Here is a 21304-nt window from a genome sequence, read left to right as displayed (position 1 = left end):
CCCCATACCCAGCGTCACCCCATAGCCCCCTGCACCCATGGGTGCCCCATAGCCAGCGTCACCCCATAGCGCCCTGCACCCATGGGTGCCCCATACCCAGCGTCACCCCATAGCGCCCTGCACCCATGGGTGCCCCATACCCAGCGTCACCCCATAGCCCCCTGCACCCATGGGTGCCCCATAGCCAGCGTCACCCCATAGCGCCCTGCACCCATGGGTGCCCCATAGCCAGCGTCACCCCATAGCGCCCTGCACCCATGGGTGCCCCATACCCAGCGTCACCCCATAGCCCCCTGCACCCATGGGTGCCCCATACCCAGCGTCACCCCATAGCCCCCTGCACCCATGGGTGCCCCATACCCAGCGTCACCCCATAGCGCCCTGCACCCATGGGTGCCCCATACCCAGCGTCACCCCATAGCGCCCTGCACCCATGGGTGCCCCATACCCAGCGTCACCCCATAGCCCCCCTGCACCCATGGGTGCCCCATACCCAGCGTCACCCCATAGCCCCCTGCACCCATGGGTGCCCCATACCCAGTGTCACCCCATAGCCCCCCACCCCCAAGGCTGCCCCTTGCCCCCCGGCACCCATGGGTGCCCCCATAGCCAGCGTCACCCCCCCACCCCCTGCACCCATGGGTGCCCCTTGCCCAGTGTCACCCCATAGCCCCTCACACCAAGACCACCCCTTCCCCACCCCACCCCCCACCCACCCCCCGGCACCCATGGGTGCCCCCCAGCACCCTCACCTGCTGGTCGGGCTGCATCTTGCGTCCCACCAGGCGGAAGGCGTTGGTGCCAGGGTGGTGGTAGAGCTGGACGCAGCTGAGGGTCTGGGGACCCCCCCCCAGCTGCCACCCACTGCTTGTGGGTGTCATCGTAGAGCAGCACTGAGGCCCGGGCGCTGCACAGCACCGTCTCGCTGCCGGGGGAGGCAAGGGTGGGGAGGCGCCCAGCAGGGGGGGCAACCCCTGTGGGGTGGGACCCCCTGGGTGCTGACGCCCCCCCCAACATGGGCACCTCCATGGGTGCTGACCCTCCCCCCCCCCTAGCATAGGGGCCTCCATGGGTGGGACCCCCTGGGTGCTGACACCCCCTCCCCCCCCAGCATGGGCACCCCCCTGGGTGCTGACCCCCCCCCCTCCCCAGCATGGGCACCCCCCCTGGGTGATGACCCCCCCCCCTCCCCAGCATGGGCACCCCCCCTGGGTGCTGACCCCCCCCCTCCCCAGCATGGGCACCCCCCTGGGTGATGACACCCCCCCCTCCCCAGCATGGGCACCCCCCCTGGGTGATGACACCCCTCCCCCCCCAGCATGGGCACCCCCCTGGGTGCTGACCCCCCCCCCTCCCCAGCATGGGCACCCCCCTGGGTGCTGACCCCCCCCTCCCCAGCATGGGCACCCCCCCTGGGTGATGACACCCCTCCCCCCCCCAGCATGGGCACCCCCCCTGGGTGATGACACCCCTCCCCCCCCCAGCATGGGCACCCCCCCTGGGTGATGACACCCCCCCTCCCCCCCCCCCAGCATGGGCACCCCCCCTGGGTGATGACAACTCCCCCCCCCCCCCCCCCAGCATGGGCACCCCCCTGGGGTGATGACAACTCCCCCCCCCCCCCCCCCCCCCAGCATGGGCACCCCCCTGGGTGATGACACCCCTCCCCCCCCAGCATGGGCACCCCCCTGGGTGCTGACCCCCCCTCCCCAGCATGAGCAACATCCTGGGTGCTGACCCCCCCCCTAACATGGGCACCTCCATGGGTGCTGACCCTCCCCTCCCCTAGCATAGGGGCCTCCATGGGTGGGACCCCCTGGGTGCTGACACCCCTCCCCCCCAGCATGGGCACCCCCCCTGGGTGCTGACACCCCCCTCCCCCCCCCAGCATGGGCACCCCCCTGGGTACTGACACCCCTCCCCCCCCCCAGCATGGGCACCTCCATGGGTGGGACCCCCAGGTTGCTGACCCCCCCCAGCGTGGGCCTCCCCATGGGGGGGACACCCTCACTTTCCCCCAGCACCCAACACCCCCCTTTTTCCTTCCTCTTCTCCACCAGGACCCAGCGTCCGGGCCTGCCCCTCCCCCACTTCCTCAGAGTGCGTCCGGGCCGGCCCCTCCCCCCGCGGGGGGGTGGGACACACCCCACCCCTCCCGCAAAGGGGAAACTGGGGGCGGGGGGGGGGCATCCACCGGGGGGACCCTCCCATTACCGGGGCGGCTCCCAGGGCTCCCCAGTACCAGTTCCCGGTGCTCCCCAGTGCTCCTGGAACCAGTTCCCAGTGCTCCCAGTATCAGTTCCCAGTGCTCCCATTGCTCCTGGTACCAGTTCCCAGTGCTCCCCAGTATTCCCAGTGCACCTAGTACCAGTTCCTGGTGCTTCCCAGTATTCCCAGTGTCCCCAGTACCAGTTCCCAGTGCTCCCAGCGTCCCCAGTACCAGTTCCCGGCACTCCCCATTGCTCCCATTGCTCCCAGTACCAGTTCCCAGTGTTCCCCGATATTCCCAGTACCCCCAGTACCATTTCCCAGTGCTCCCCCCATCCCCAGTACCAATTCCCAGTGCTCCCCCCATCCCCAGTACCAACTCCCAGTGCTCCCCAGTGTTCCCAGCATCCCCAGTACCAGTTCCCAGCACTCCCCATTGCTCCCAGTACCAGTTCCCAGTGTTCCCCAGTATTCCCAGTGCCCCCAATACCAGTTCCAAATGGTCACAGTGCCCCCAGTACTGGTGCTCCCCAGTGCTCCTGATACCAGTTCCCAGTGTTCCCAGTGCCCACAGTACCGTTCCCGGTGCTCCCCCGTTCCAGTGACCTCGGTCCTTCCTAGTGCAAACTCCCAGGGCCAGCTCCTGGTGATTCCCAGTGCTCCCAGTATTCCCAGTGCTCCTAGTACCCCCCAGTACCAGTCCCCAGTGCTCCCAGTGCCACTTCCCCATGTTTTCCAGTGCCCCCAGTGCTCCTACTACCCCCTGGTGCCAGCTCCCAGTACTGCCCAGTGCTCCCAGTGCCAGCTCCCGGTGCTCCCCAGTCCTCCGAGTGCCACTTCCCTGTGCTTCCCAGTGTCACCAGTACTCCCAGTACCAGTCCCCAGTGCTCCCAGTGCCACTTCCCCACGCTTTCCGGTGCCCCCAGTACTCCCAGTACCCCCCGGTGCCAGCTCCCAGTCCTGCCCAGTGCCCACAGTACCCTCCCAGAGCCCCCCAGTACCTCCCAGTGCCACTTCCTTGTGCTTCCCAGTGCCCCCAGTACTCCCAGTCCCAGTCCCCAGTGCTCCCAGCGCCACTTCCCCATGCTTTCCAGTGCCCCCAGTGCCCCCAGTGCCACTTCCCCATGCTTTCCAGTGCCCCCAGTGCTCCCAGTATCCGCTGGTGCTAGCTCCCAGTCCTGCCCAGTACTTCCAGTGCCAAGTCCCGGTGCTCCCCAGTGCTCCCAGTTTCCCGGGCGCTCACCTCATGCTGGTGGCTGCGGCGAGGCACTGGGGCCGGTCCCGGCCCTTCCGGTGGCGGCGGGGGGGGGACCGGCCGGTCCCGGCCCGCGGCCACGCCCCCCATGGCCACGCCCCCGGTACCGGCGGTGCCCGCCTTCTTAAAAGGGCAACGGCTTCGGGTGGTCCCCACCTATCTGGGGAGTGGAGCAGTAACACGCACACACTCCAGTGCCCTCCAAAGCTGTCCAGTTCTGGGGACTGGGGGAACTGGGATGGTGCTGGATAGGCTCTGGGGGGGCACTAGGGGTACTGGGAGAGCAATGGGGGCACTGGGAGGCACCGGGGGGGCTCTAAGGTGATACTGGGGGCACTGAGAGGGCAATGGAGGGCTCTGAGATGATACTGGGGGCACTGGGAGGTACTGGGGGGGCACTGGGAGGGCAATGGAGGGCTCTGAGGTGATACTGGGGGCACTGGGGAGGCACTGGGAGGGCAACGGGGAGCTCTGAGGTAATACTGGGGGCACTGGGAAGACACTGTCGGGACTTTGACAGGTACTGGGCGGCACTGGGGCATACTGGAGTGGATTCTTGAATATACTGGGAGGGGGATTCTGGGCACTCCAAGGAGTCCTGGGTGACGCCAGTGCCCAGTGCCGGTGCCCGATGCCGGTGCCCGGTAGCAGATCCCGGTGCCCGGTAGCCACTGCCAGATCCTGGTGCCAGACCCCTGTACCGGTGCCAGGTCTCGGTCTCGATGCCTGGTACCCGGTCCCAGTGCCCGGTGCCCGGTACCAGATGCCGGTGCTCGGTAGCCGGTGCCGGTGCCCGGTAGCAGACGCCGGTGCCCGGTAGCAGATGCCGATGCAGATACCGGTATCCGGTGCCTGGTAGCAGATGCCGGTGCTCGGTAGCAGATGCCGGTCTCGGTGCCCGGCCCCCCGGTGGGCCCCGCCCCCAGCCCCGCCCCCCCGCCGCCGCCCTTTGTCCGCCGCGGGCCCCGCCATGGCGGTGCGGTGATGCGCGGCGGGGCCGGCCCGGGGGCAACCGGGAGCCCCATGCGGGGGCCGCCGCCATGGGGCAGGTCCTGGGCTTCGCCCACTGCAGTACGCACCGGCACCGGGAGGGGCCGCGGCTCCGGGAGTGGCTGAGGATGGGGCGGCGGGAGGGGCTGGGGTACCGGGCTGGGGCTACCGGGAGGGGCCGGGGGTGGCGGTACCGGGAGTGGCTGGGGGTACCGAGGATGCGGATACCGAGGATGAAGGCACCGGGAGTAGCCGGGTTATCGGGGTACCGGGAGGGGCCGGGGGCACCGGCGATGCGGGTACCGGGGATGAGGGTACCGGGAGGGGTCGGGGATGGAGGTACCGGGATGGGGGTACCGGGAGGGGCCGAGGATGGGAGCACCGCGATGGGAGCGCCGGGAGGGTCCAGGAATGGGGATACCAGGATGGGGCTACTGGGAGGGGCCAGGGATGGAGGTACCCGAGCTGGGAGATCCGGGGCTGGAGGTACCGGGAGTGGCCGGGAATGCGGGAACCGGGATGAGGGTACTGGGATGTGGCGCTGGGAGGGGCCGGGGACGATGAACCGGGCTGAGGGCACCGGGGCTGGGGGCATCAGGAGGGGCCGGGGATGCGGGATCCGATATGAAGGTACCAGAGATGGGGCGCTGGGAGGGGCCGGGACCGGGGGCACCGGGAGGGGCTGGGGGCACCGGAATGGGAAGGGACCGGGGGCACTGGGTCCGGGGCCACCGGGAGAGTCCGGGGCCACCGGGAGGGGCCACCGGAAGGGACTGGGGGCACCGGGCTGGAATGGGGCTGGGGGCACCGGGACAGGGCGTGCCCGGGGGAAGGGGGGCACCCGGGGGGGGGGGGGCATAGGGCCTGGGAGGGTTGGTGCAGGTTTTGGGGCGGGGGGGCACCGTGCACTGCGGGGACACAACAGGGACATGGGGCAGGGGGTGGCCACGCGCCCCCATCCCCCTGCTCCCCCCGCCCCACCACCAGAAGAGGCTCCATCCACGGCTTCCACCACGCCGGACTCCACGGAGGGTGAGCAGGGGCGACACACCCCCCCCCCCCCCCATTTTGGGGTGCACCTTTGTTGAGGGGGGACCATGAGGATGACCCCAACCCCCCCTTCCTTGACCCCTCTGACGGCCCCCCCAGGTGGCAACGAGGAGTCGGACTTCCCCGAGCTGCAGGTGGCATCGGAGCCCCCCGAGGAGGAGGAGGAGGAGGAGGATGAAGATGGAGTGACAGCAGCAGGGGGGGAACCCCGGGGACCCCCCCGGGAACTCACTTTCTCCTACATCGCCTTTCAAGGCGGGGGGTCCTCCAACGAGCCGGCCCCCCGCTGTCGTCGAGACTCCCGTCGGGGCCGCCCACCCCGCCTGAGCTCAGGACTCCCTGGGGGGCCCCTCCGGGGGCCGGACCCCCGCTTGGCTGCCAGAGCCCCCCCAAAACGTCCTGAGGAGCCCCCGCCCCCCCTCGAGGGGCAGCTGGAGGTCGGGGGGGCCCTACCAGAGTTGGGGGGTCCTGAGACTGAGGAGACCCTGATAAGCCTGGGTATGGGGGGGGGGGGGGAGTTGGGGGGGGGCTTGGGGTGGTGAGAATCCCTGGGGCACCCGGGGCGGGGGGCTCATGTCAGGGGGAGGTCCCTGTGGGGGCTGGGGCAATGGGGAGGGGTCCCCAATGTGGGTGGGGTTGTGGATGTGAAGGGGTTTGGGGCACCCCTGGGGGGAGCTGGGGGCGATGGGGGGGACCTGGGGGGGGGGCTCGGGGGGGCCCGGGGCCATGGGGCTGGTGGGCCCCTGACAGCCCCCTGACCCTCCCCCCCTCTTTTCCCACAGCAGCTCCTGCGCCCCCACCCCCGCCCGCAGTCCCTCCCCAATCCGCAGGGGGCGCCTTGCTCCTGCCGCCCCCCGCGCCCCCCCCGGACCCTCCCTCAATCTCGGACCCTCCCCCAGCACCCCCTGAGCAATCACTGAGCCCGCCGGCATCTGATGTCCTGGGTGAGCAGCCAATCAGGGCCCCGGGGCACTGCGGGGGGGTGGGGGGTGGGGGGAGGGGAGATCACGGCGGGGGTGGGGGTGGGGGGGTGGGGATCCGGTTGCAGGGTGGACCCAGGCATCCAGTTGGGATTGGTGGCTAAATATAGGGGTGACACCCCCCTACCCCCCCCCCACCCCAGCAGCACCCGCGGGAGCCATGGAGGGCCAAGGTGGGTGCGGGGGCACCCATGGCGGGGGGGGGGGTGCGCTCCCCGTCCCCGCAGCTGGGGCTGTCACTCGTGGGGGGGGACAGCTGGGGGGGGGCGCCGTGGGGGCACTGGGGAGGGTACTGGGAGGCACTGGGAAGTGCTGGGGGGGGGAGGCTGGGAGTATTAGAGGAGCCCCTGTGGGGCTGGAGGGGGTATGGGGGGGGCACTGGAGGGGAGATACTGGGAAGCACTGGGAGGATCCGGGAGCATTAGGGGGAGCCTGGGGGGCTACTGGAGGGGCATTTGGGAGCGCTGGAGGGGCACTGGAAAGACTGAGGAGATACTGGAGGGGCTCTGGGAGCACTGAGAGCATACTGGGGGCACTGGAGGGGATCCTGGGGGTCACTGGGAGGCTCTGGAGGGGCTCTGGGAGCACTGGGGGGATACTGGGGGGTCTGGAGGGGCTCTGGGAGCACTGAGGGGATAGTGCAGGATACTGAGAGGTGCTGGAGGGAATACTAGGGGCCACTGGGAGGCACTGGAGAGGCTCTGGGAGGATGGAGGGGATACTGGGGGGATACTGGGGGGTCTGGAGGGGTTCTGGGAGCACTGAGGGGATAGTGCAGGATACTGAGAGGTGCTGGAGGGGATACTAGGGGCCACTGGGAGGCACTGGAGGGGCTCTGGGAGGATGGAGGGGATACTGGGGGGCACTGGGAGGGATACTAGGGAGCTCTGGAGGGGCTCTAGGAGCACTGAGGGGTTACTGGGGGGCACTGGGAGGCTCTAGAGGGCTCTGGGGGCACTGGGAGGTGCTGGAGGGGATACTGGGGAGCATGGGGAGGGATACTGGGGGGTGCTGGGAGTACTGAGAGTATACTGTGAGGCACTGTGGGGGATATTGGGAGGCTCTGGAGGGGCTCTGGGAGTACTGAGGGGATACTGGGATATACTGGGCGATAGGGAGGGATACTGGGGGAGCCCTGGGCGCAGCGCTGTGTCCCTGCAGTGTGGGAGCTGCTGTACTGGCGGGCACCGGGGCGGTCGGCGCTGGTGCTGGTTGGGGTGCTGGGCACCCTGGGGTGCCTAGCGCGGTTCAGTGCCATCAGTGTGGGCGCCTACGGGGCGCTGGCCATGCTGGCTGTCACCGTCCCCCTGCGCCTGCATCGTGTTGCCCTGCGAGTGCTGCGCCGCCACCCACCTGAGCCACCCTGCCGGTGAGTGACACCCTGGGGACCCTGAGGGGGCTGTCACCGGCACCCTCCTGGTGCCACCCCCCTGCCTGTCGCTGTCCCCATAGTGGGGGATGGCCCTGATGTCCCTGTCCTCTCACCCAGGGTGGCCCTGATGTCCCTGTCCCTGTGGGGTGGCCCTGCCATCCCTGTGCCCTGTCCCTTCCATCCCCATGACACAGGGTGGACCTGTGGTCCCCATCCCCACCCCATGGCGTGTCCCTGCCACCCCCATCTCCACAGCTGTCCCTGCGGTCCCCATCCCCCCCCCCCGGTTTGTCTCTGTGCTCCCTGTCCCAGTCCCACCCCTGTCCCCATGCAGGACACAGCCGGAGGGGACCGTGGGGCTGAGCCCCGAGGAGCAGCAGCGCTGGGCCCGGCGCCTGGCCCAGCACCTCGTCGCCGCCACCCGCACCCTCACCCGCCTCTTCCTGGTCCACAGCGTCCCCGAGTCCCTCAAGGTGACTGTCACCCTGCAGGGGGGCCATGGGGGGCATGAGGGCACTGGGGACACGGGCACTGAGGACACTGGGGGACATGGGTGGCACTGGGGACATGGGACCATTGAGGGCACTGGGGACACAGGGCCATTGTGGATGTAGGGGGCATGGGGGGGCACAGGGGACGTGGGGACACTGGGGACATGGGGACACAAGGGGCACTGGGAATGGGGACACAGGGCCATTGAGGGCACAGGGGACTCTAGGGACATGGGGGGCACTGGGTGCATGAGGTCCTGGGGGGTGCTGGTGACATAGGGAACATGGAGGACACGGGGGACACAGGGACACTAGGGGATGTGGGGACACCAGGGCATGGGGGTGGAGGGGACACCAAGGGACAGGGGAAGGGGGGGTGCCCCACAAACCAAGGGCACTTGGGGGGGAGGGGCTGGGGCTGGGGTCATGAGGACGCTGGTGGCACGGTGCCACTGGGGTGGTGATGGTGCCACCGGGCTGTGGCCGCAGTTCGCCTTCTTCTTCTACCTGCTGACCTACGTGGGGGCTGTCTGCAACGGGCTGACGCTGCTGGGAGCGGGTACGGCACCAGCACAGGGACACCGGTGGGGACAGGGACATGGGTGGGGATGGGGACGTGGGGGAGGGATGGGAGAGAAGGGACGTGGGTGGGGATGGGGACACGGGTGGGGACAGGGACATGGGGGAGGGATAGGAGAGAAGGGACACGGGTGGGGACAGGGACATGGGGAAGGGATGGGAGAGAAGGGACACGGGTGGGGACAGGGACATGGGGAAGGGATGGGAGAGAAGGGACACGGGTGGGGACAGGGACATGGGGAAGGGATGGGAGAGAAGGGACACGGGTGGGGACAGGGACATGGGGAAGGGATGGGAGAGAAGGGACACGGGTGGGGACAGGGACATGGGGAAGGGATGGGAGAGAAGGGACACGGGTGGGGACAGGGACATGGGGGAGGGATGGGAGAGAAGGGACACGGGTGGGGACAGGGACATGGGGAAGGGATGGGAGAGAAGGGACACGGGTGGGGACAGGGACATGGGGGAGGGATGGGAGAGAAGGGACACGGGTGGGGACAGGGACATGGGGGAGGGATGGGAGAGAAGGGACACGGGTGGGGACAGGGACATGGGGGAGGGATGGGAGAGAAGGGACACGGGTGGGGACAGGGACATGGGGGAGGGATAGGAGAGAAGGGACACGGGTGGGGACAGGGACATGGGGAAGGGATGGGAGAGAAGGGACACGGGTGGGGACAGGGACATGGGGAAGGGATGGGAGAGAAGGGACACGGGTGGGGACAGGGACATGGGGAAGGGATGGGAGAGAAGGGACACGGGTGGGGACAGGGACATGGGGGAGGGATGGGAGAGAAGGGACACGGGTGGGGACAGGGACATGGGGGAGGGATGGGAGAGAAGGGACACGGGTGGGGACAGGGACATGGGGGAGGGATGGGAGAGAAGGGACACGGGTGGGGACAGGGACATGGGGGAGGGATAGGAGAGAAGGGACACGGGTGGGGACAGGGACATGGGGGAGGGATAGGAGAGAAGGGACACGGGTGGGGACAGGGACATGGGGGAGGGATAGGAGAGAAGGGACACGGGTGGGGACAGGGACATGGGGGAGGGATAGGAGAGAAGGGACACGGGTGGGGACAGGGACATGGGGGAGGGATAGGAGAGAAGGGACACGGGTGGCGACAGGGACAGGGCATGGGGACAGGCACAAGGGATGCTGCCTGGCAAGGGGACAGGGTGTGGATATGGCTGGGGGATGAGGGGACAGGGGTTGGGGATAGGAGTAGTGCCTGGGGACAGGGGGGATGACACAGGGATGGGGACAGCACGGGGATGGGGGACACTCAGGGGACAGTGGATGGAGCATGGGGATGGGGGGGGGTGTGCGGTACATGGACAGGGGACAGGAGGGGGACATGGGGACCTGGTGTGACATGGCTCTCCCTGTCCAGGTGTCATCTGTGCGTTCACCTTCCCCGTGCTCTACCGGCACCACCAGGTATGGGGACACGGGGGCTGGAGAGGGTTGGGGACATGGGGGGACACGGGGGATGGAGAGGGTTGGGGACATGGGGGGACACACATGGAAGTCTGCGGAGGGTCGAGGGGTATCCTCTGCCCCCCCCATGTCCCCACCTGTTCCCCATGTCCCCGATGTCCCCAGGCCCAGATCGATCAGTACGTGAGTCTGGTGAGGAGCCACCTGAGTCACCTCCGAGCCAGGTGAGGGCCCCACCCCCTCCCCCCCCCTACTCCAGAGTGCCCCCCGGGGGGTCTTGGGGTGCCCCAGGGGGAGTCTCGGGGTGCCCCGCCCCCCCAACTCCCCTCTGCCCCCAGGATCCAGGCCAAGCTCTCAAGTGCCAAAGTGAAGCCGCGGTGACCCCCCCCTTGTCCGTCCCCCCCAAGGTGACAACTTGGGGGTGGGGGTGGCCGGGGGCCCCCCCACATCGCTCCCACCCTGCATGGGGGGGTGGTCACTCGGGGGAGGTGGGGGTCGTGTCACCCCCTCTGTGTCCTTTCCCCCTCCCCTCTGTGTGTGTGGGGGGGTGTCACACTTTAATAAAAACTCTTGTGACAACCAGGTTTGATTGGGGGGACATGGGGGGGGGGACATGGGGAATGTCGGGGAGGGACAGGGACATGGGGAATGTAAGGACATGGTGGGGCAGGGATATGGGGGACATGTGAGGACATGGTGGGGGGACACAGCTGGGGGGGACATGGGGAGTGTGGGGGGGGCAGGGACATGTGAGGACATGGTGGGGGGACATAGCTGGGGGGGACATGGGGAGTGTGGGGGGGGCAGGGACATGGGGGACATGTGAGGACATGGCAGGGGGACACAGCTGGGGGGGACATGGGGAGTGTGTGTGTGGGGGCAGGGACATGTGAGGACATGGTGGGGGGACACAGCTGGGGGGGACATGGGGAGAGTGGGGGGGCAGGGACATGGGGGACATGTGAGGACATGGTGGGGGACACAGCTGGGGGGACATGGGGGGGCAGGGACATGTGAGGACATGGTGGGGGACACAGCTGGGGGGGACATGGGGAGTGGGGGGGGGCAGGGACATGGGGGACATGTGAGGACATGGTAGGGGGACACAGCTGGGGGGGACATGGGGGGGGCAGGGACATGTGAGGACATGGTGGGGGGACACAGCTGGGGGGACATGGGGCGAGTGGGGGGGGCAGGGACATGTGAGGACATGGTGGGGGGACATGGGGAGTGTGGGGGGGCAGGGACATGGGGGAACGTGAGGACATGGCAGGGGGACACGGTGGACATGGTGGGGGGACACAGGGACATGTGAGGACATGGTGGGGGGATGTAGGGACACAGGGGGGCATGGAGGGGACACAGGGGACAGGGACATGTGAGGACATGGGGACAGGAGGGCATGGGGGACAGGATCATGTGAGGACACGGGGGGACACTGACATATGAGGACATGGTTGGGGGGACAGGGACATGGTGGGGGGGGACATGGGGACACGGAGGGGCACAAGGACCACAGGGGGCACTGGGTCAGGGGCCGTGGGGGGACACGAGTGACACGTGGGGGGGTGGGCACTGGGTCCCCTTCCCCGCAGCCGCTGGGGCTGCGCTGGCTAAGCAGCCGGTGAACGGGGGAGCTCCCGTGACCCCCACCCGTGTCCCTGTCCCCTCCCGTGTCGTCGTCCCCCAGCGTGTGCTCCCCAGCTCCCTCCATCCCGCCTTTCCCGCCCCCCCCCCCCCCCCCCCCGCCGCCCCGGGACCGCGCGGGCATGCAGCGGCGCAGGCCCCGCCCCCGCCCCGCCCCCATTGCCAAGGCCACGGCCGTTGCCGCGCGACGTAAACATAGGACGCCGGACGTGGTGACGTCAGCGGCATGGAACGCCGTCGCCAGGGCGACACGCGCCGTGTTTACTCCGGTCGCGACACGTGGGGACAGGACCGGGCTGGGGACAGCGGGGCGGGGAGGGGGGGGGTGGAGAAACCGGGGAGGAGGACACGTGGGGACGAGAGGGGGGACACCGGGGGGGGACACACACACACACACACCGGGGAGAGGACACCGGGACGGGGGGGTGGGGCCAGGAGGGAATGACATGGGGACACTGGGATAGGGACACCGAGGGCGGGACGGGGACATGGGGACACCGGGACTGGGAAAGCCCGGCCGGGGCCAGGACACCGGGACTGGGACAGCCCGGCCGGGGCCGGGACACCGGGACTGAGACCCCTCCGACCCCGCCCCCCGAGCTGGAGGTGGGGCATGAATGAAGGACGGGGAGTGGATGAATGAATAAGTGAATGAATAAATAAATGAATGAAGGGGCGTGGGAACTGCCCCCTGCCCCGGGTCGCCGTTCCCCCGCCGTGACTCAGCGCCGGTTCCCGCCGGTGACATCAACCCCCGGTGTCAGCCCCGGTCCTGTAAAGGGACCGGGATACCCCCCCGGGACTCTGGTTGCCGACACCCCCATACCGGGAAGCCCCCCCCGGTGCCCATGGAGGGCATGGGGACGGTACTGGGACTCCCCCTGCGGTGTGCCACCACTCGGTACCGGAGACTCCCGGGTGCTCTGGAGCCCAGCCCCGGTGGCGTACCGGAGGGGGGAAGGTGTGCCCCCCCCTCCCGGTAACACCCCGGGGAGCAGTTCCCATCGCGCCGGTACCGGGACTCGGTGCCGATCCTCATCCTCCTCTTGTTACCGAGACCCCCCCTATTATTGGGACTCCCCTTCCGTTACCGGGACACATCCCCCCTCCTTACCAGAACCATCCTTTGGGCCGCAGCGCTGAGTGGGGAGGGGGTCCTGGAGGGGTGTCTCGGTGGGGGTCCCGGGGGGAGGAGGGGATCCCGGGGACGGTTACCGGGTCCGGGGGGAATGTGTGTTACTGGGTGGGGGGCCCGGGATCGGTGGGTGGTCCAGCGGGGGTGTTACCAGTAGAGGGGGATGTCCCGGGGGTGGGAGGATGGGTGTATGGGTGGTCCCGGGGGCGGGTCTGGGGGTGGTGGTGGTCACCGTGTGAGGGGGTCCTGGGGTCGGGGGGGTCGGCGGGGAAGTGGGGGTGGGGTCCGGGAGGGGTGTCCGGGGGAGTCCGGCAGGGGGTGTTACCGGGTAGAGGGGGATGTCCTGGGGAGGGGGGATGGGGGATCCGGGGGATTTACTGGGTGTATGGGTGGTCCCGGGGGGGGGGGTCCGGGGTGGGGGTTACCGGTTGAGGGGGGGCCCGGGGTCGGGGGGGCCCGGCGGCGGGTGTTATGGAGTAGCGGGGGATGTCCCGGGGGGGTGGGGGGTGGGGTCCGGGGGGGTGGTCCTGGGTGTGTTGGGGGTCCCGGGGGTAGGGTCTGGGGGGGTGTTACCGGGGGTGCGGGGCCGTCGCCCCGGACGGTTCAGGCCGTTTCTAGAACCGCGGCGCCCGTTTCTATTAATACGCGTTTCGGCGGCGGCGGCGGCGGCGGCGGCGAAGGGAATCCCTGTGACGTCATTGCTAGGATACCAAACAAACACTCCGAGACAAGCCCATATATGGCTAATTGCGTCACAGGAACTCCGGAGAGGCGGGGCGAGGGATCCCCCCCGTTCCCCGCCCGTCACGGAGCCTCTTAACGGCGGCGACGGCTCCGGGAGCTGCAGAACGACGGTGACAACGGTGGCGACGGCGACTACGGGGTCTGGGGGGTCCCGGGGGGTCCGGAGCGGCGGTGGCGGCTGTTGTGACGTCAGAGAAGGGGGCGGGGCACCGCCGTATAAAGCCGGCGGCGCGGCAGTGAGCAGTTCATTCATAAAAAGCGGAGACCGGGGGAAGCGGCGGGAGCTTTACCGGTACTTTAGCACCGGTGTTGGGGGGGGAGGGGAAAACGAGCTTCTACCGGGCCTCGTAACGACCGAACCGGAGCCTGGGGAAAGGATTTACCGGAGCTTCGAGGGATCAGCCGGGATTTTCCAGCGGAGAACCGGAGCCTGAGAACGGACGTACCGGAGCTTAGAGAGACCAACCGGGACTTTGTAGCAGCGAACCGGAGCTTGGGAACGGACGTACTGGGGCCTTATACCGTAGAACTGGGGGCCTAAACTGGACGAGCGGAGCCTGGGAACGGACTTACTGGGGGTTTATACCGGAGAACCGGGGATCTAGACCAGAGGAGCGGAGCCTGGGAACGGACTTACCAGGGGTTTATACCGGAGAACCAGGGATCTAGACTGGAGCAGCGGACCCTGGGAACGGACTTACCTGGGGTCTAGACCGAAGGAGCGGAGCCTGAGAACGGACTTACCGGGGGTTTATACCAGAGCACCGGAGCTTCGGACGGACCAGCAGAGCCTGGAACGGCAGCACCGGCGCTTCGTACCGGCTTTTACCACGGATGCCCCGGAGCTCATAGCACCGGATCGGGACTTGCCCCCCGCATAACCCCCCTCCCCTTGGCAGAGCCACCCGCGGGGGGACCCCCCACCCCAATCTCGGCGGCGGGGGGGGCCAGGGGCCTGGCGGAGCGGGATGCCGGTAGCCTGAGCCCGCAGCCTTGGCGCGGCGGGGCCGCCCCCGCGCCCCCGGGGCCATGTATCAGGGCTTTCCCGGGGACTACGACTCAGGATCCCGGTGCAGCTCCTCCCCCTCGGCGGAATCCCAGTATCTTTCCTCGGTCGATTCCTTCGGGAGCCCGGGAGCGGCGGCGGCCGCGCAGGTGAGCGTTAAACTGGAGGGGGAGGGGGAGGAGGGGGGAGAGGGGGGCGGGAAGGTGCCGAGGGGGCGGGGTCGTGCGTAAACGCGTGACGCGGTGGAACCCTCCGTGATGACGCGGCGCACGTACGGCGCGCGCGGGGTTTATTTTGGAACGCGCGCGCACGCCGGCCCCCCCCCCTCCTCCCCCCCTTCATTCGTTGCTAAGGGACACGCCCCCTCCCGCTTGGCCACGCCCTTACGCGGCGCTGATTGGCTGAAGCCTCGGAGAGGAGTAGGGGGTCGCCCCACGCGTGAATTGGGGGTGGGTGTGTGTCATAAGTTTTCGGGGGGGGGGGGGCAGTGCGCCCCTCCCCTCACGGTGTAAACGGGGCACCCGGGTCGTGGTTGGTTCAAGTTGTCTGTGTGTCCCCACGTGGAAATGGGGGGAGGGGGTGATGCAGCCCCCGCCCCCCCCCCCCCCCCCCCCAAAAAAAAAAAGCATCCCCGTGTAACTTGGGGGGTGAGGGGAACGGATATCCCCTCCCCCCCAGTGTCGGTGCTACCGGGGGGCAGCTGGGTCAGGTGTCGTCCTCCCTGAATTGGGGAGGGGGGGGATTCATTCCCCCACCCCCAGGCCCTCGTGAGCCAGTGGGGGGATGGGTATCCCCCAGGGTCCTGGTGCAACTGGGAAAGGGGGTCCCCCCACTGTGTGCCCCCCCCCCCCCCATTCCATTTGGTTCCCAGTGTGATTTTTTTTTTTTTTGGGGGGGGGGGGTGTCCCCCCCCTTAGTGTCCCCAGCACCCAGGGTATGAGATCCCAGTTCAAAATGGGGAGGCGCGTGGTCCAGTGAGGGGACCCAGAGCTGCCCCCCTCCCCCATGTGGGCTCTGTTGTGTGTTGGTGAAAAATGGGGAGCCCTGTGCAGCGGGGCGGGGGGGGGGTGTCCTAGGAAGGCCTCGTGCAACCGTGTGTGTGGTGGGGGGAGGGGTGCTTGCACGTTGGTGCTGGGGGGTAGGGAGCTCCTGCACTTCGGTGCTGAGGGGCTCTTGCACGGTTGGGGGGGTGGGGGGTGCGGGGCACAAGGGTGGTGGGTGTTGGTGCCAGGGGCACGAGGATGTTGCGCACATTAGTGCCAGGGAGCTGTTGCACGCCAGTGCTGGGGCACGAGGGCGTTGCACCAGGGAGCCCTTGCACGTACGTGCAGGTGACCTGAGCCCATCACCCCTGACACCCAGCCCCTCTTGCACGCGGGGGGCCACCGTGTGGCAGGGCGCCCCCCAACCATGGGTGTGTCGTCGTCCCTGTCGTCCCGTCCCCCCCCCCCCCCCCCAGTGCCTAACCCCACCGCTCCCTGTCCCCGCAGGAGTGCAGCGGCCTGGGGGACATGCCTGGCTCCTTCGTGCCCACGGTGACGGCCATCACCACCAGCCAGGACCTGCAGTGGCTGGTGCAACCCACCCTCATCTCCTCGGTGGCCCAGTCGCAGCCCCCCGGGGCACCCATGGCGCACCCTCCCCCACCCGTCGATCCCTACGATCTTCCAGGACCAAGTTATTCCACGCCGGGCATGGGCGCCTTCGCCACAGGGTCAACAGCACCACCGGCACGTCCCACCCGCGCCCGGCCCCGGCGCAGCCGCGAGGAGACGGTGAGTGGTGACACCCATGGGGGGGTGATGGGGTGGAGGGGTGACTGGGTGGGGGACAGACACCCATGGGGGGACATGGTGGCCGCTGACTGATGGCCTTGTCCCTCTGGTAGTTGACGCCGGAGGAGGAGGAGAAGCGGCGGGTGCGGCGGGAGAGGAACAAGTTGGCGGCGGCCAAGTGCCGTAACCGGCGCCGGGAGCTGACGGATCGGCTGCAGGCGGTGAGTGCTTGGGGACAGGCTGAGGACAGCGGTGGCATTGCGGCTGGGGGGGTGGCAGTGGCTCCCTGGGGTGGTGGTGTCCCTGGTTGTGGGGATAGGTTGGTGTCCTTGGGGATGGTGGTGTCCCCAGGTCATGGGAGCGTTGCCCTTAGAGCTGGGGACACCAGGTAGGGACAGCAGTGTCCCCAGGGCTGAGGGACACTGGAAGGGGATGATGATGATGATGCACTTGGTTCTGGGGACACCAGGTGGGGACAGCAGTGTCCCCAGAACCAAGGGATGCTGGAAGGGGATGATGGTGATGATACCCTCAAAGATGGGGACAGCGGTGTCCCCAGGGCTGAGGGACATGAAGGGGGGAATGATGATGCCCTTGGAGCTGGGGACACCACGTGGGGACGGTGGTATCCCTAGGGCTGAGGGACACTGGAGGGGACAATGTGCCCAAGACCTGGCTGTGTCAGAGGGGACAGACAGATGCCTGTGGGTGTGCATCCTGAGGGTGTTGCGTGGGGACAACAGTGTCCCCAGCACCAGGGGACACTGGAAGGGGACAATGACATCCCTAGGAGCTGGGGACATCGGAGGGGGACAGGCCACTACCTGTGGGTGCTGGTATGGCAGAGCCAGGCGCATTGCAGGGAGGTGACAAGGTCACAGGAGCTGGTGACATTGTAGAGGACCAAGGCTGTCCCCAGGAGTTGGGGACATCAGAGGGGACAGACTGATGCCCAGGGATGTCTGAGGGGGGCAGGGGACATTGGAGGAGGACCTGGGGACGGTGCTGTCCCCAGGGGCAGGGGACATTGTCTGACTTGGGCATGCTGGAGGGCAACCACCCCCATCCTGGCATCCACAGGCGATGGTGACCCACCCCCCATCCCCAAGGTAGGGACAACTGTGTGCCCGGTCCCCTACTCACCCTATTCCCCCTCCCCGCAGGAGACAGACCAGCTGGAGGAGGAGAAAGCGGAGCTGGAGTCGGAGATCGCGGAGCTGCAGAAGGAGAAGGACCGGCTGGAATTCGTCCTGGTGGCCCACGCCCCTGCCTGCAAGCTCCCATACGAGGACGTCGGTTCCTTGGGTGCCCAGGTGAGCACCTTGGGCAAGGAAGAGCCGGCGGGGACCGTCACCTTCCTCCCCCCGGGGCCGTTCCAGCCGAGCGCCCAGGGTCCCTTCCCCAGCTGCTGCTTCGGGGGTCCCTCAGGACCACCTAACCCATCCTATACGTCTTCGTTTGTGTTCACCCACCCAGAGGGAACCACCTGCGGAGCCTCGCATCAGCGGAGCAGCAGCAGCGACCAGTCCTCGGACTCCTTGAATTCTCCCTCGCTCCTCGCGTTGTGAACGGGGTCCCTCCCCTCCCCACCCAAACCTGGGCACCTCCCCCCTCCCCAGGTGGTGTTTTTGGGGCTTTTTTTTAAAACATTTTTCCTTTTTTATTTTTTTTTTTCACCCCTTTCCCCTTGATTTTTAGTTTTTTTTGCACATCCGTAGGCCCAGGGGTTGGGTGTTGGTGAGGTTCTGGTGCCTGGATGGAGGGTGGCTGTGTGGTGGAGGTGGCCATGTGATGTGGCACCATCGTTCCTGTGGCATCCAGGCTGCTTTAGAGGTGTCCCGTCCCCATCCCCATCATCCCATGGGGGTTTTGCACCATCTCCACACATTTGGAGATGTTCCTGCCTGATTTCCACCACCTGGGGGATGTTCCTGTGGTGTCTCAATCACCTTTGAGGTGTCCATCCCTGATCCCCATCATCCATGGGGGTTTTGCACCATCTTAGTCATTCTGGAGATATTCCTGCCTAATTTCCACCACCTGGGGGATGTTCCTGTGGTGTCTCAATCACCTTTGAGGTGTCCATCCCTGATCCCCATCATCCATGGGGTTTTTGCACCATCTTAGTCATTCTGGAGATATTCCTGCCTGATTTCCACCACTTGGGGGATGTCCCCGTGGTGTCTGCATCACCTTCGAGGTGTCCGTCCCTGATCCCCGTCATTTCATGGGGGTTCCTGCAGTGTCTCCATAATTTTGGAGATGTTCCTACCTGATTTCCACCACCTGGGGGATGTGCCCATGGTGTCTCCATCACCTTAGAGGTGTCTGTCCCCCATCCTTGTCATCTCATGGGGGTTTTTGCAGCATCTCCATTGCTTTGGAGATGTTCCTGCCTGATTTCCACCACCAGGGCAAGGTTCCTGTGGTGTCTCCATCACCTTAGAGGTGTCTGTCCCTGATCCCTGCCATCTCATGGGGGTTTTGCAGCATCTCCATAGCTCTGGAGATGCCCATGTTTGATTTCCACCACCTGGGGAATGTCCCCGTGGTGTCTCTATCACCTTAGAGGTGTCTGTCCCCCATCCTTGTCATCTCATGGGGGTTTTTGCAGCATCTCCATCCCTCTGGAGATGTCCATGCCTGATTTCCACCACCTGGGGGATGTCCCCGTGGTGTCTCCATCACCTTGGAGGTGTCCATCCCCAATCCCCATCATCCCATGGGGGTTCCTGCGGCATCTCCATCCCTCTGGAGATGTTCCTACCTGATGTCAGTCGCCCCAGCAAGGTCCCTGTGGCATCTGTGACACTTCAGAGGTGTCTGTGCCTGATCTCCGTTGTTCTGGGGGGCTCCCTGTGCCATCTCCATCCCTTTGGAGACGTCCATGCTGTATGTCCCTCACCCCGGGAAGGTCCCTGTGTCATTTCTGTTACACTGGAGATGTCTGTGTCATCTCCATCACCCTGAGGGGGGTGTCCATGGGGCATGTCCTTCACCCTGGAGATGTTGGTGCCACATCTCCATCTCCCTTGGGAGAGTCCCTGTGGCAACTTCATCACCTTCGAGGTGCCTGTGCCACCGCTGCACCAGTCCATGGGGGTCCCTGCAGCATCTCCAACCCCTTGGAGATGCTTCCGTCCAAACTCCATCACCCTGGGGGGATCTGTGTGCACCATGTGCCATCTCCACCCCCACCCCCCATGGTCTTCATGCTCCATACCCCCATTCCCTTGGGGGTCCCAACCCCACCACTGATGCCAGGTCATAGGGAGATGCCCCCCCTCCCCCCCCACCCCCCCAACACCTCCAGCACCCACAATGGTGGGTGGGCTCCCAGCCTGCTTGTCCCCCACCCAACTGTGACCACCTCTCCCCCCTCCCCCCTCCCTGCACGGGTCCTGCTGGTGACTCTGGCACCCCCAACCCTGCGCCGTGTTTCCCCCACCCACCCCACCCCCCGTGACCAAGCTTTGCCAGCGTTGACTCTGTCCTCTCTCTATATTATATATATATATATTTTTGTTGCGTGGGGCTGCCAGCCCCCGGGAGATGTTTAATTTTTTATTATTATTAATTATTATTATTAATTATTATTGCCTGTGCTGTATTTGTGACTGTTCTGGGGGCAGCTCGGTGCCCCCCTCCATGTCTGCGCTCCACCCATCCCAATGTGGCCAATAAAGCAGCTTTGGATCGGCCCCACGGCTCTTCTTTTTTTTTTTTGGGGGGGGGGGGGGGGGGGGCATGCGGTCACCAAAGGGTCCTGGGGGGGAAATGGGTTGGGGGGCTGCTGGGGGAGAGGTGTTTGACTAGGTCCTTTGGGGGGATGGGGCTTGAGGGTCATGGAGGGATGTAGGTTGAGGGTCTTCAGGGATGCGGTTTAAGGGTCCTTTGGGGCTGTGGCTTGAAGGTCTTCAGGGCTGTATCTCGGGGGTCTTTAGAGCCATGGCTTGAGGGTCTTCAGGGACGTGGCTCAGGCACCCTGGGGGACAAGGAGCACCAGCGTGATGAATCCATGGAGCTTCTGGGGATGTGGAGCCCTTGGGTGGGGGGTCCCTGAGGACATGGAGCCCCTTCCCCCATCAGAGACCCTTCAGCATGTGGGGCTGTGGGTCGGGGGGTACGTGGGGGAGAGGAGACCCCTGGGAACATGGAGTTCGGTGGGAGTGTTCTCCCCATTGGCCCACCCACCTGCCAATCAACTGTAAAAACGGGCGGACTTGCTGCCATGGTTAAGAAAGGGCCACGCCCCTAGCGCCTGCAGTTCCAATGGTGGCCGCCAGGAGGAGCCATTCTGCTCAGTTTGGGCGGTCCTTGCCCAGTTCGGAGGTCCTTTCCCAGTTTGGGGGGTCTCTATCCAGCCAGGGGGGGAGATGTCTCTTCTCTGGGGGCATCTTTTCCTAGTTTGGGAGCTCCCTGCCCAGTCTGGGCGTCCCTGCCCAGTTTGGGGAGTCCCTGCCCAGTCCTGGGGAGGGGGTGTCCCTGCCCAGTCTGGGGGCATCTTTTCCCAGTTGAGTGGGGGTGTCTCTGCCCAGTTTGGGGGGTCCCTGCCCAGTTCAGGGGGGGGGGGGGCACTTCCCATTCTGGAGGTATCTCTGCCCATTCTGGGGGTGCCTGCCCAGCTT

The 21304-nt window shown here is 66.7% G+C and overlaps 3 protein-coding genes and 1 long non-coding RNA gene across 9 annotated transcripts in view; 3 read left to right on the top strand and 1 right to left on the bottom strand.

The window, feature by feature from the left end:
* The window catches only part of OPA3 (outer mitochondrial membrane lipid metabolism regulator OPA3), a gene marked incomplete at its 3' end in the record, with an annotated part of 998 nt that extends 929 nt beyond the window's left edge, over window positions 1-69 (top strand). The window contains exon 3 of the mRNA XM_080370812.1: window positions 13-69. Coding sequence (XP_080226938.1) covers window positions 13-69 — 57 coding nt within the window. The remainder of the gene's footprint in view (window positions 1-12) is intronic.
* Window positions 70-4216: 4147 nt separating this feature from the next.
* Window positions 4217-10948, top strand: LOC308056035 (reticulon-2-like). 5 transcript variants are annotated; one of them, XM_080370807.1, is made up of 10 exons: window positions 4382-4534; window positions 5441-5485; window positions 5603-6001; window positions 6289-6447; window positions 7645-7852; window positions 8190-8328; window positions 8836-8905; window positions 10323-10369; window positions 10535-10593; window positions 10708-10948. In XM_080370807.1, the coding sequence occupies exons 1-10, from the start codon at window positions 4504-4506 to the stop codon at window positions 10748-10750; spliced, it is 1200 nt and encodes a 399-aa protein (XP_080226933.1). In that variant the 5' UTR covers window positions 4382-4503; the 3' UTR covers window positions 10751-10948. The 5 variants fall into 5 exon arrangements, with proteins under 5 accessions (XP_080226931.1, XP_080226930.1, XP_080226934.1 ...); XM_080370806.1 differs by having other exon boundaries at window positions 4383-4534; window positions 6286-6447; XM_080370805.1 differs by lacking the exon at window positions 5441-5485 and having other exon boundaries at window positions 4217-4534; window positions 5638-6001.
* Window positions 10949-12652: 1704 nt separating this feature from the next.
* Window positions 12653-13404, bottom strand: LOC308056027. Its single transcript, XR_013924683.1, has 2 exons — window positions 13131-13404; window positions 12653-12788 (listed from the first exon to the last, which is right to left on the bottom strand). It is a non-coding gene; the product is annotated as an uncharacterized lncRNA (long non-coding RNA).
* A 295-nt stretch (window positions 13405-13699) lies between these two features.
* FOSB (FosB proto-oncogene, AP-1 transcription factor subunit) lies at window positions 13700-20371 on the top strand. Of its 2 annotated transcripts, XM_080370851.1 has the most exons (5): window positions 13700-15050; window positions 16392-16676; window positions 16790-16897; window positions 17840-17989; window positions 18153-20371. In XM_080370851.1, exons 1-5 carry the CDS (start codon window positions 14925-14927, stop codon window positions 18216-18218), a joined length of 735 nt encoding a protein of 244 aa, XP_080226977.1. In that variant the 5' UTR covers window positions 13700-14924; the 3' UTR covers window positions 18219-20371. The 2 variants fall into 2 exon arrangements, with proteins under 2 accessions (XP_080226977.1, XP_080226976.1); XM_080370850.1 differs by having other exon boundaries at window positions 17840-20371.
* The last annotated feature ends 933 nt before the right edge of the window (window positions 20372-21304 follow it).

Source organism: Falco punctatus (assembly GCF_963210335.1).
Source record: "Falco punctatus genome assembly, chromosome: 22".
Taxonomy (NCBI): domain Eukaryota; kingdom Metazoa; phylum Chordata; class Aves; order Falconiformes; family Falconidae; genus Falco; species Falco punctatus.
The sequence above is the reverse complement of the archived record's forward strand: the minus strand, read 5'-3'. Positions and strand labels throughout refer to the sequence as shown.